This window comes from Hemiscyllium ocellatum, chromosome 9 (genome assembly GCF_020745735.1).
Source record: "Hemiscyllium ocellatum isolate sHemOce1 chromosome 9, sHemOce1.pat.X.cur, whole genome shotgun sequence".
NCBI classification, from domain to species: Eukaryota; Metazoa; Chordata; class Chondrichthyes; order Orectolobiformes; family Hemiscylliidae; genus Hemiscyllium; species Hemiscyllium ocellatum.
Window position 1 is genome coordinate 84,426,447 of NC_083409.1, and position 14,100 is coordinate 84,440,546.

The 14,100-nt window shown below is 43.4% G+C and overlaps 1 protein-coding gene across 1 annotated transcript in view; it reads right to left on the reverse strand.

Annotated features, from left to right (window-relative positions):
- Positions 1 to 3,958: 3,958 nt before the first annotated feature.
- Positions 3,959 to 14,100, reverse strand: part of kiss1ra (KISS1 receptor a) — a 30,404-nt gene continuing 20,262 nt past the window's right edge. Inside the window, exons 4-5 of the mRNA XM_060829877.1 lie at positions 12,969 to 13,207; positions 3,959 to 4,294 (exon numbers count right to left, since the gene is read on the reverse strand). Of these exons, the coding sequence (XP_060685860.1) occupies positions 3,959 to 4,294; positions 12,969 to 13,207 (575 nt within the window). The remainder of the gene's footprint in view (positions 4,295 to 12,968; positions 13,208 to 14,100) is intronic.

Genomic DNA, 14,100 nt, shown 5'->3' on the forward strand with positions numbered 1-14,100 from the left:
GTCTAGCATCTGGTCATGGTCTAAGGACTACTCTCAAAGTCAGAGGTCTGGAGCAAATACATTCCTGGGAGTCAGTCCATTCATCTTTCAGGAGGGTGCAAGGGAGGCTTGTCAGAGCAGTGGTGTATTACAGCCATAAAGGATGAGGAAGTCAAGACTGGGGGCTTGGAAACAGGCATTTTGTAGACGCTGGTGGGGAAACCAAAGGTGTATGGAGTGTATGCAAAGTAGCATCAGAGGGTATGGTCCGCTATGTGGGGTGGTGGCTTTGGCAGTGACCAACGCCCCATCAATGACCAGGCTCAGGACTCTCAGTAGACATTGGCAGCTGTCACTACTCCTACTCCTACACCCTGGAGCACTCTCCTGGACCTGTTGCGTTTGAGGATCCGAAAACCTTACAAGGCTAGTTACTGATGGACAGAAGTTACCCATTGTGGCCTTAACTAATGATACCATTGGACAATCCCTTAACTGGATCACAGCAGGTACATTTTGACAATAGGGCTGCTGAAGATACGGTTCCACTTCTTGAGCAGCTCTGGGGGCCCTGTCCAGTCAGGATGAGCTGCATCATGGTGGCATTCTGTGGCTCTGCAAATTTGAGCATGCAAAGAGGTGATGTGCTGAGGAACTGGGGGAATGGAACCAGTCTTCCGAAGAGGAGGAAGGAGAAGCCCCTGGGGAGGATAAGGCTCTCTTTGTACATGACAGAGCTCAGCTGTGTCAGCTGCTACCAGCCAGACAGCACCTCACTGACACCTGGTTCCTGGAGATGAGAGCTGGATGCAGCAGATCATCACCAAATGTAAAACTGCTGTTGGTCAAAATGCTCACATTTCATTTGCCTTGAGGGCATGGACTGCAGCCTCTATTAATTTCTTTTGTGTTCACTTTTGCTGGCTGGAAACAAAAGCTCATCTTTCGAAATGGTTGATTAGTCCCCTGTATGTGATGTTCCCTTACTGGACAATGACAAGATGCAGGTCCCCAATGTGTAATAGGGACAGAGTCGAAGTAACTTAGAGACTGTGTTTAGATGGGATGTAGCTAAAGACAGGTTGGCTATGTGGCCTGGTAGTTAAACAGTGACTAGGGTAAGACTTTAGGGTTATGCGTGCAGGTAAAAAGTATAGGGTTATATGCACGAGTGTCTGCCATGCTGGCTATAAGCCACGGCTTAGTGACTGTTGTGCCATGATGATGCTGGTGATAGGCAATGTCAAACTGCTAACACTTGTCCAGTAGCCATTCAAGAATGGCACAAGTACAAGAGATGCCAGTCCTTCACCAAATATCTGCCTATTGGCAGTAAATAATTCATGGAGCATGCTTGGTAACATATGATGAGAAATCATGCAGGTTCTCATGAAAGCTCATACTTCACCAAAAACTATAAGATTCCGTCCTCTGTCTCTCTTCCTTCAAGACCTTCTTAAAATCTATTCTGAACAAGCTTCTACTTGATATTCCAACATCTCCTTATTTGGATTGAGAATGCCAGATTAGCTCATGTATTCACATCTCCCTGGGGAAATTCTTTGCTGTCCACCATAGCTGTCTGTTGCCATCCTTTGTCCTTTCTCCCTCAACTGTTCCACTATTGAAGCTCTAATTGTGAGGGCATTTCAGCAGCCCTCCGTCGGACTACAATTAAGCATTTTTTTAATCATCTGTTCACAAAACTCCCTACATAGGTTTCCTGATGAAGAGCTCTTGCCTGAAACATCGATTCTCCTGCTCCTCAGATGCTGCCTGGCAGCTGTGCTTTTCCAGCACCACACTCTCGACTCTGATCTCCAGCATCTGCAATCCTCACTTTCTCCCAGTGTTTGATAATGTCTCTGGGACGTGCCTTGGGTCATTTTGCTACATTAAAGATGCTACATAAGTGAAGGCTGTTGCGCTTGTGGTGCGAGTTTGTTGAGATTTGTTGAGACCTTAAGATATTTTTCAATGCTGAAATATAAATGTCACTGAAGCAGAAAATCCACGGTGCAGCAGGTGGTCCTTTGACCCATCGTGTCGATACCTGCTGATAGAGAGCTGTTTAATCTAATTTCACTCACAGATCTTGATCTGTAGATCTGTACATTACATTACATCAAATGCACATCCAAATATATTTAATGACTGGTAAAGGAGAACAATATCCCCCTAATCCTTCCACATTAGACCTTCGTAACTGAATATTGATTTCTTACTATTTACCCAAACCAGCGTGTTCACAAATTGCACAACTTCTTACCTTCCTCTATTCCAAAGATAATTCCAACCTATCCAATCTTTCCTTAAAGCTATAGTTCTCCAATTCTGGCATTTTTGTAAATCTCTTCTGTATCATCCTTAGTGTAATTACATCCTTCTTACAATGTGGTGACTAGAACTACAAGTGATACGCTCTGACCCAAACTAATGTTTTGCATAATTATGCATACATTCCCCACTATTATGCTTTATCTCCTACCTTCTTAACCAGCTTATCTTCATAGATCAGTGGGAAGACACTGGATTTCTTAGTATCTTACCGTCCTATATATGTCCTTTCCTTTCATTTCCTCACACTTCTCTGAACTAAATTGCATTTGAAGCCTTTCTCACCCACCTGACTAGACCACTGAAATCTCCCTTGAGTCTGGTGCCTTTGTTTTCATAGTCAACCTTACAGGTAATTTTTAAGTTAGATGTAAACTTCTTAATCATCCTCCTTTATTTAAAACCAAATCATCAGTTACATACTATAAACTATATAGGAAGTAGCACTGAGTCCTTCAGAACATCACTGGAAAAACATTCCAGTTCCTAAAATCCCACTGAAAAAAATCTTCACACAAAAGTGTTTTAACATCAAAAAGACTTAAAGTATAACTGAGCCATTTGTAATGTGTTTTTCAAGAAATATTGTCCTTGGATTTAGAATTCTTTAAAATGTAGATGGAAACTACCAATAAGAAAACCTTTCTTGGTCTGTTGAGTCACTTCTTGGAGAATGGATTTGTTAAACATTAACACCGTGTTAAGTGTTGTTAAACATAAACACAAACAAAAACACTATTCTCACACTTTACACAAACATTAACTCTAAGTACAAAACCTAATGGTAGTTCAAGCTTCATAATATTTTTCTTAATGCTTACTGAGGGTATATTTTCCAGGAATTTTGTGGGCCAAACAAATTTGCTTTCATATCTTTAACCATGTTCATTCATGGAGAAAGTGAGGACTGCAGATGCTGGAGATCAGAGCTGAAAATGTGTTACTGGAAAAGCGCAGCAGGTCAGGCAGCATCCAAGGAACAGGAGAATCGACATTTCGGGCGTGAGCCCTTCTTCAGGAATGAGGAAAGTGTGCCAAGCAGACTAATATTAAAGGTAGGGAGGAGGGTCTTGGGGGAGGGGCATTGGAAATGCGATAGATTAGATTAGATTACTTACAGTGTGGAAACAGGCCCTTCAGCCCAACAAGTCCACACCGACCCGCCGAAGTGCAACCCACCCATACCCCTACATTTACCCCTTACCTAACACTACGGGCAATTTAGCATGGCCAATTCACCTGACCCGCACATCTTTGGACTGTGGGAGGAAACCGGAGCACCCGGAGGAAACCCATGCGGACATGGGGAGAACGTGCAAACTCCACACAGTCAGTCACCTGAGTCGGGAATTGAACCCGGGTCTCAGGCACTGTGAGACAGCAGTGCTAACCACTGTGCCACCATGCCGCCCGCCATAGGTGGAAGGAGATTAAGGTGAGGGTGATAGGCCGGAGTGGGGGTGGAGGCAGAGAGGTCAGGAAGAAGATTGCAGATTAGGAAGATGGTGCTGAGTTCGAAGGTTGGGACTTTGACAAGGTGGGGGGAGGGGAAATGAGGAAACTGGAGAAAGCTGAGTCCATCCCTTGTGGTTGGGGGGTCATTCATGACATTCTATAACAATTAAGATTATGCAGTGACAAACTACACTTCTGCATTGCCACTTCCAGAAGTCATGTTGGTGTCCCTTACTTTCCGGCTAAACATGAATGGGAAGGCTTTCTTAAAGGACTTCCTAAAGCTTGCTCCCATAAAACCATAAACAATGGGATTGATGCAGGAGTTGGCATATGACATGCAGTTAGCCCAAGTCTTGATCTTGTAGGTCACGTAGTTGGCCTGGAAATTTGGATAAAATGCCTGGAACAGGATGAAGAGCTGGATGGGTCCCCAACAGATTGTAAACAGGAGCACAATTACCACCACCATTTTAGAAATCTTGCTTCTCATTGCTACTGTTCTTTCAGACAAATGTTGAACCTGGTTGAAAACAGATACATGTTAGTATTGCAATCTCAAAAGACAATTATACCAAATTCAAATTGTGAAATCAAGGATCTGATTAGACCAATTGACAACTAAAGAAGGACTGAGAAAAGAGCATTCACAGCTCATTTGGTCCTGCTTAGTACTTGCTCATGCTATTTATACAACCCTTTGTTTTTTCCCATCAACTTTTTCCAAGGCTCTTCCTTTTACAGTGTTGTTCACTCTAGAAGTAGAGCTTCCAAGATGCATCACCTCACATTTGCATGGATTGTACTCCATCTGCCACTTCTCCGTCCAACTCTCCAGTCTATCTATATCCTCCTGTATTCTCTGACAGCTACTCCACCAATCTTCGTATCATCTGCAAACTTACTGATCAGACCACCAATGCCGTCTTCCAGATATTGTATGTATATCACAAACAACAGTGGCCCCAATACTGACCCCTGTGGAACACCACTGGTCACCTTTCTTCTTTTCAAGAAACTCCCTTCAACTACTACCCTGTCTCTTGTTGCTCAACCAGTTCTTTATCCACCTAGCTAGAACACTCCATACACAATGTGACTTCACTTTCTCCATTAGTTTACCATGGGGAACCTTATCAAACACCTTACTAAAGTCCATGTACATGACATCTACAGCCATTCATTTATCAACTTGGTCACTTCCTCAAAGAACTCTTATTAAGTTGGTAAGACATGAAGTTCCCGTACAAAACCACGTTGCCTATCACTGATAAGCCCATTCTCTTCCAAATATAAATAGATCCAATCCCTCCATATTTTCTCCAGCAACTTCCCACCACTGATGTCAGGCTCAGTGGTCTATAGTTACCTGGAGTATCCCTAATACCTTCTTGAAAAGGGGGACAACATGAGCAACCCTACAGTCCTCCGGCACCTCATCTGTGTTTAAGGATGCTAAGGGCTTTTGCCTGAAACGTCAATTTTCCTGTTCTCGGATGCTGCCTGATCTGCTGTGCTTTTCCAGCACCACTCTAATCTAAACTATAAAGATACCTGTCAGGGCCTCAGCTATTTACTCTTTCGCCTCCATCAGCAACTTGGGATAGATCCCATCCGATCCTGGGGATTTGGCCATCTTAATATCCTTTAGCCTACCCAACACATCCTCCCTCCTTATGTCAATATGATCCAGAGTTATCAAACTTCTATCTCTAATCTCAACATTCATCATGTTCCTCTCCTCCATGAACACTGATGCAAATCTCACATATTTTCTCAGGTTCGACACACAACTTTCCTTCCTTATCCTTTAGTGGACCAACCCTTTCCCTAGTTACTCTGTTGCCTCTTATATATGAATATAAGGCCTTGGATTCTCCTTAATTCTGCTTGCTAAAGTTATTTCATGATCCCTTTTAGCCTGTTTGATTCCTCATTTAAGACTGGTTCTACTCTCCCAATATTCCTCCAGGGCCCGTTCTGTTTTTTAGCTGCCTGGACCTTATGTATACTTCCTTTTTCCTCTTGGTTAGTTGCACAATTTCTCCTGTTGTCCATGGTTCATGAATCTTGCCCATCCTATCCCTTGTTTTCAAAGGGATATGCCTATCCTGCACTATCTTTAACCAATCTTTGAAAGCCTCCCACATCTCAAATGTGGACTTCCCTTCAAATAGCTGCCCTCAATCCACATTTCCCAGCTCCTGATGAATTTTGATATAATTGGCCTTGGCCCAGTTTAGTACTCTTCCCTAAGGACCACTCTCATCTTTGTACCCGAGTATTCTAAAACTCACAGAATTGCGGTCGCTGTTCCCAAAGAAATCCCCCACTACAATTTCTACCACCTGACCTGGCTCATTTCCCAACACCAGGTCCAATATGGCCCCTTCCCTCGTTGAACGTTGAAAACTTTCCTGGATGCTCCTTACAAATTCTGCCCCAACCAGACCTCTGACACTCAGTGTATCCCAGTCAATGTCAGGAAAATTAAAATCTCCCATCACCATCACCCTGTTGCATCTACATTTTTCCATAATCTGTTTACCTATTTGTTCTTCACCTCATGCTCACTGATGGGAGACATGTAGTTTAGCCCCAACAATGTAACTGCACCCTTCTTATTTCTCAGCTCTACCCATTGTGCCTCACTACTCAAGCCCTCCATATTGCCCTCCTTTGGCACAGCTTTGATATCATCCCTGACCAGCAATGCAACTCCTCCCACAATTTTACTCCCTCGCTGTCCTGCCTGAAACATCTATATCCTGGAACATTTAGTTGCCAATCATACCCTTCCTTCAACCAAGTCTCTGTGATCGCAATAATGTCATACTCCCAGGCACCAATCCAAGCCCTAAGTTCATCTGCCTTACCCATTATACTCCCTGAATTAAAGCATATGCACTTCGGCGCACTAATTATTTTGCATTCATCTGCTCGCTGCCTAATCTTCCCCTTGGTAATGCTAACTTCATGATCTTGTTCCTTACAGTCTTTAGTTTCCACCTCACTGTCTACTAGTCTTTTCTTCTGGTTCCCAGCCCCCTGCCACATTAGTTTAAACCCTCCCCAACAGCAGTAGTGAAAATTCCCCCAAGGACATTAGTTCCAGTCTGGTTCAGTTGTAGATCATCCAATTTGTAATAGTCCCACCTTTCCCAGAACTGGTCTCAATGTCCCACAAATCTGAACCCCTCCCTTCTACACCATCCCTCAAGCTATTCTACGCTGGCTAGCATGTGGCACTGAGAGCAATCCTGAGATCACTACCTTTGAGGACCTCATCTTTAACTTCTCAATAGCTCCCTCAGTTCTGCTTTCAGGATCACATCTCATTTTTTACTTAAATTATTGATGCCAATGTGTACCACGACAACTGGCTGTTCATCCTCCCCTTTCAGAATGCTCTGCAGCCAATCGGTGACATCCCTGACCTGAGCAACTGGGAGGAAACATACCATCGGGGAGTCTCGTTTTCAGCCACGGAACCACCTATTTACTCCCCTTACAATAGAATCCCCAATGACTATGGCCCTATGAGTCTTTTTCCCGCCCTTCTGAACAGCAGAACCTGCTACAATGCCATGATCCTGGCAACTGCTGTCTTCCCCTGGTGAACCATCTCCCCCAACAGTATTCAAAATGGTATATCTGTTTTGGAGAGAGATGACGACAGGGGACATCTGTACTGCCTTCCTGCTCTTTCTCTGCCTTTTGGTCACCCATTCACATCTCCCTCAGCAATTCTAACCTGCTGTGTGATCAGTTCACTAAACATGCTATCCACGACCTCCTCAGCATTGCGGATGCTCCATAGTGAGTCCATCCGCAGCTCCAGAGCCATCACACGGTCAAGCAAGAGCTACAGCTGGACACACTTCTTGTAAGTGTAAGGGTCAGGGACTTCAGCCACGTCCCTGAGCTCCCACATCAAGTAAGAGGCACATGCCACAGGTCTGAGGTCCCCTGCCATTGTAAGCCTTAGCTTTAATTCAACTAACTGATACCAGCAATGCACTTAAATATATAAAAGAAAAGAAAAAGCCTTAGCTTCCAGAGTCCTTTTCTTCTGGTTAGAGGAGAGGGTGGGAGGGAGATACTATATGTGTAGTATCTCGGGTTTAGTCACTGCCCAAATATATACATACTAAGTCCTTACCTTCCCAGCAACCTCCTTGTCCCAAAGTCACCTCTGCTCTGTCTCCTGCTGCTCCCGGACAGGAAAAAGGCCATTGGCTTCGAAGGTAAATATTTATACTGTTCAATTACCTTCCCAGCAACCTCCTGGTCCCAATGTCACCTCCGCTCTGTCTCCTGCTGCTCCCGGATAGGAAAAAGAGCATGTATGCATGTGCTCTATATTCCTCTATTCTCTGTCTGCTCATGTATCTGTAAATGTCTCTTGAATTTTGCTATCATATCTGCTTCTAGTTCCTTCCCAGGCAGCAGGTTCCAGGTACCTACCACCTTCTGTGTAAAAAAGCTTTCCTCCTTTCACCTTAAACCCATGCCTCCTAGTAGCATAGAAATAATACAGAATAGAAAGAGGCCGTTTGGCCATCTTGTCCACGCCTTACCAAAGACACCCAGCTGGCCTGTCTAAACCACCTTCCTACTCATGGCACTTAGCCCTGCAGCTGACAGCGTTTAAGGTGCAGATCCAGGTACTTTCTAAAAGACGTTAGAGTCTCTGACTCCACCACCAACTCGGGGAATGAATTCCAGATAGCCAACCACCCTCTGTGTAAAAACTGAGTTTCCTTATGTTCCCTCTAATTCTTCTGTCATTCAGCTTGAATCTCTGACCCCTTGTTTTTGAACTCTCTGCCAAGAGAAACAGGTTTTCCACTGTCTATTCTATCTAAATTGTATATCTCAATTATGTCACTCCTCAGCTGTCTCTGTTCCAAGGAAAACAACCCCAACCTCACCAATCTCTCCTCATAGCTACAACTCTCCAGAGTATAATACTGGAGTATAACTTCTCTGTACTTTCTCCTGAGCAATTACATCCTTCCTGTGACGTGGTGACCAGAACTGCACACAATACTCCAGCCTTACCAGTGTTTTATACAGTTTCATTATTATAGTCCTACTTTTGTATTCTATATTTCCAATGATGAAGGTCAGCATTCCATTTGTCTTCTTTACAACCTTACCTACCTGAGCTGCTACTTTTAGGGACCTATGCATGTGCACTCCAAGATCTCTCATTTCATCTACCCCTCGCAATACATTCCTGTTTATTGTGTATTCCTTTTTACTAGGAACTTGGACCCCAAGATCCCTCTATATGTTGACGCTCTCAAGGGTTCTGCCATTTATTGCATACTCTCCTCTTGTATTTGCCCTCCCAAAAATGCATCATCTCATGCTTGTCCAGATTAAACTCCACTTGGCATTTCTCCTTCCACCTTTCCAGCTGGTCTATATCCCACTGCATCCTTTGATATCCTTCCTCACGATCCACAACACCATCAATTTTTGTGTCATTTGTAAACTTTCCATTCAGACCACCCACATTTTCATCCAAATCATTTCAGGGCTCCCAGCACTGATTCTCACAAAACACCACTGGTCACAGATTTCTAGTCAGAAAAACACCCCTCCAGAACTACCCTCTGTCTTCTATGGAAAAGCCAACTTTATATCTAACTTGCCAAATCACCATGGATTCCTTGTGATTTGATCTTCAGGACCAGCCTAGCACATGGACCTTGTCAAATCATAGAATCCCTACAGTGTGGAAAGAGGCCATTCGGCCCACCGAGTCTGCACCAACCCTCTGAAGAGCATCCTGCCCAGATCTAGCCCCCACTATATCCCCATAACCCTGCATTTACCATGGCTAATCCAGCTAGCTTGCACATCCCTGGGCGCTATGGGGCAATTAAGCATGGCCAATGAACCTAACCTGAACATCTTTGGACTGAGGGAGGAAACTGGAGCACCCAGCAGAAACCCACATGGACATAGGGAGAACATGCAAACTCCAGACAGACAGTCAACCAAGGATGGAATCAACCTCGGTCCCTCGCACTGTGAAGCAGCAGTGCTAATCACTGAGCCACCATGCCACAACAGTAGCGAACAATCTTGATTATGAATGTTGTAGGATGTTTCTCTAATTTCCCTCCCCTTGCATTGGAGCATAGCAATCAACTGTCCTATTAACATCAGTTGAATGCCTCCTGAAACACGAAATCAAATAGTTGATGGCTGGTGAAGTTTGGACTTCAGTTACTATACAGTCTTGAAGAGTGGCCACCTCTCCTATGGTGTCCAACTTCAAATTTGTTTTTCGGCACTGAATATAATATCTGCATTCCTCAAATATTCTTTTGGTGTCTCTTATTTGCTGGCTATTACTTAATCATTCTCCCTTTCAGTTTTTGAGTTGGGAGCTTGCAACGGTCACAATGGCTCTACCTTCAACAGTAAAGGGGCTTAGAGCAGGACAATTCTCTCCCCAGTGCCACAGCGGGAAGTTTAAAGGCAGCGCTGCATTCTCTTTGGCTTTGTCTTTTAATAAGTCTTTTTCTGGCCAATGAACTGCACTGTATCAGTCATATGAAGACTTATCCCCTTGAATTGAAGCACAATTTCTTCAGTTACTCGGGGTCATGAGTGCCACATGAGAAGGGAAAAGTTTAAGGGAGATTTGCATAGAAAGTTCTTTATACAGAGGGTGGTGGGTGCCTGAAACACATTGCCAGCCGAGGTGGTAGCGGTGGGCACAATAGCACCATTGAAGATGTATCTAGACAGATACATGAATGGGCAGGGAGCAGAGGGAGACAGATCCTTAAAAAATAGGCGCCAGGTTTAGATAGGGGATCTGGATCTGTGCAGGCTTGGAGGGCCGAGGGGCCTGTTCCTGTGCTGTAATTTTCTTTGTTCTTTGTTCTTCACAAATCTTCTCTGGTTGAAATTATCAGTGCCAGTTGCAGATAGTGCAGCCTGGTTTAGGTTCTCTGTGTGGCAAAAAAACTTGGGCAGTGGAAGGACTTCACAACAAGGTTAGCTTGCAGAGCAATGTCAGGAAGGTTAAACTTTTCTCCGCCTATTTCATGTATTGGTCAAGACCATTTGGCATCATTTCTGTAGGTCCCATTTAACACTAGTATCTGCCCACTCTGATCTCTGTCTGGTGCACCTAACACAGGCACCTATCCTCTCTGACTTTTGGCAGCTTTGTTTACCACCAGAGTCTGCTATACATTCTGTCAGGTTTTTTGTCAATATTTCCTGGTCTTGTCCTACTGCCTGACACTACTGTGATCTCTGGTGGTTGTTTGGCTGCTCCGTTTTCTGCCGTACTTTCTCTCATGGACAGGTAGGACCGTTCAAGAGGGTGGTGCTGAATTGGAAGGTTGAGACTGGCATAAGGTGGGGGAGAGGAAATAGGGAAACTGGTGAAATCCACATTGATTCATGTGGCTGGCGTGTCCCAAAGTGGAAGATGAGGCATTCTTCCTCCAGGCATTGGGTGGTAAGGTTTGGAGATGAAGGAGGCCCTGGACCTGCATGTCCTTGGTTGAGCAGTCCTCACTTTCTATAGTTGATTTTAACCTTACTGCAAAGCCTCTTCCAAAGATGCATACCTTGAAAAAGTTCTCCTCCTCTCTTCATAAGGATCTTAGTGGTTCCCTCTCTCACTGTACCCCTCAGGTTCTCTCCTCTGCCCTGAAGATCTTCAGCTACACAATCTTCGCCAAGGACATGCAAGTCCTTGGCCTCCTCCACCGCCAAACTCTCACCACTGATGCCTGGAGGAAGAATGCCTCATCTTCTGCTTTGGGACACTCCGGCCACACCGTTTCAATGTGGATTTCACCAGTTTCCCTACTTCCTCTCCCCCACCACTTTATGCTAGTCCCAACCTTCCAACTCGGCACCGCTCTCCTGAGCAGTCCTACCTATCCATCTTTCTTCCCACCTATCTGCTCTACCCTCTTCTCCAACCAACTTCAATAGTGAGACAATCAAATCAATATTTCCCTCAAGAAAGCCTGACTATCTAACTATCTATAGCCTGATTATGAAACTATCCATTTATTTCATCACTATAAATCTATCTTTTTGATTTGATAATCACATTCAACATACTGTGTAAAGCAAAAAGTTGAAATTATAAAGAAACTTTGGCCATGTTGTCCTTAATTTTACCTCTAAGGATTATTGACCTGGAACATTAATCCTGTTCCTCTCTTCACAGATTGTGTCATAATTCCAGCATTTTCGGTTTATATTGCCATTAATTTTACTCTGTAAATCTACAAAATTCTACAATCCTTTTAATACAAGGCACAAGAAGATTAATTTCTTACCCCTGTACAATGGAGCAGTTTAGCCTGGTTCTGACCCTTCTACATGATAATGTCTGATTATTGTAGGACTTACAAAGCTGAATCCAGCTTTGTATGATTCTGGTCCACAGCCACCTGAAGATGGAGCAGCATTTTGAAAGCTAGTGCTTCCAAATAAACCTGTTGGACTATAACCTGGTGTTATGTCATTTTTAGCTTTGTCCACCCCAGTCCAACATTGGCTCCTCCAAATCAAAGCTGAAACTGGTTTTCCTGGGAACATGATAGCCTTTGATTGGTACTACAGCTGTACAAAAATCTTTATAGCCAGCTTATACTACCCATGAAGCTTTGTGTCCAAGATTTTGAAAAAATAATTCTACATTTTGGATTGAAGTTTTCAATGGAAGGTCTAACCATTCTTATTGCAATCTAAGTTGCAGACTTAGAACACTCTGGTCTTCCCGCTGTGTTAACTTTGCTTACTTACCTTTCTTGAACCCTCAGAGAATACGAAGATCAATTTTGTGAATCATCGATCATTGTTGCAAGTTACCACTGGCCACTCCCCTTTGTAATGTCAGTTTGCTTTTAATAAAAGATTTCAGCTGACATGATCAAATATGAAATTCAATAGTGAGGTTTGAGTTTCGGGTGAAACAGTTTTCAGATTTAAAAAATGACAGCACACGACCAGTTAGAAAGCAAACATGATAGTTCTTGTCACGTTTAGAAAGAAAACTCAGCCGAAACATAAGTCATCGCTTTTATTACCACGTTCCTCCTTTCCTTCGAAGGCTAAGGTACGCCATCTAGAGACCAAATTATCGATGAAAATTCCCTTTAGGTGTTTAGCTTGAGAAATGAATTAAATTTTGCACACACCTGATAGTTGTTGTCAATGGGTTCAACAACAGGTTGTCCAACTCTCTTTAACATCAAGGAGTAGCACAAAGAGATGGTGAGCAAAGGCAGAAGATAGACAGCAAGGAAGTGGTACAGTATGAAGCCTTTCTGATGGAAATCTGATGGAAATGCCTCAGCACAATATGTTCTTGGTCCATACCAGTAACCTTTTTCAATCTTCTGGTACATGATAATTGGCAAAGAGAGAATCAAGGAACCTACAATCAAAAAGCACTGATGTTACTGAGGCCAACAATTATCCTACATGCATCAAAGATAGCAATACAAGACTGTCATTAGCTCGAGATGCTTGGTGTGCAAATGTGTTAGAACCTCTGACATGTATTATACCTTATAGTCCTGTATCCATTTCTCATTCTTTACTATTTATATTCACTGTTGGAGACTATGTTGCAAGTTTTGTAAGTGCAGTCTGGTTGGGGTAAAGTCTAACCTTGCTTTTTGTAAATAGCCAAAGGATATAATGTTTGATATGATCTGCTGGTTTTTGGAACATACAGCCTACATACCCGGCATCACTCTGGCACAAAAATTCAATTGCCACTTTACGCAGATGGAGTTTAATTTGGATAAATGCAAGGTATTGCATTTCTATAAAACAAACAAGGGCAGAACTTCTGCAGTTAACGATAGGGCTCTGGGTAGTTTTGTCGAACAGAGAGACCTACGGTTTTAGGTACATAATTCTTTGAAATTTGCATCACATGTGGACAGGCTGGTTAAGAAGACATTTAGCATGCTTGGCTTCTTTGCTCTGACATTGGAGTATAGAAGTTGGGAGGTCATGTTGAGGTTGTACAGGACATTCATGGGGGCTTCTTCTGGAGTACTATGTGCAGTTCAGGTCACACTGCTATAGGAAGGATATTATTAAATTGGAGAGTATTCAAAAAAGAATGCTGCCAGGATTGGAGGGTTAGAGTTATAAAGATAGGCTGAAACTTTATTCACTGGAGTGTAGGAGGTTAAGGGGTGACCTTACAGAGTTTTATAAAATCATGAGGGGCAGAGATAAGGTGAACAGCAAGGATCTTTTATCTATAGTGGGGAATTCAAGACTAGGGGGCATATTTCTAAGTGAGAAGAGAAA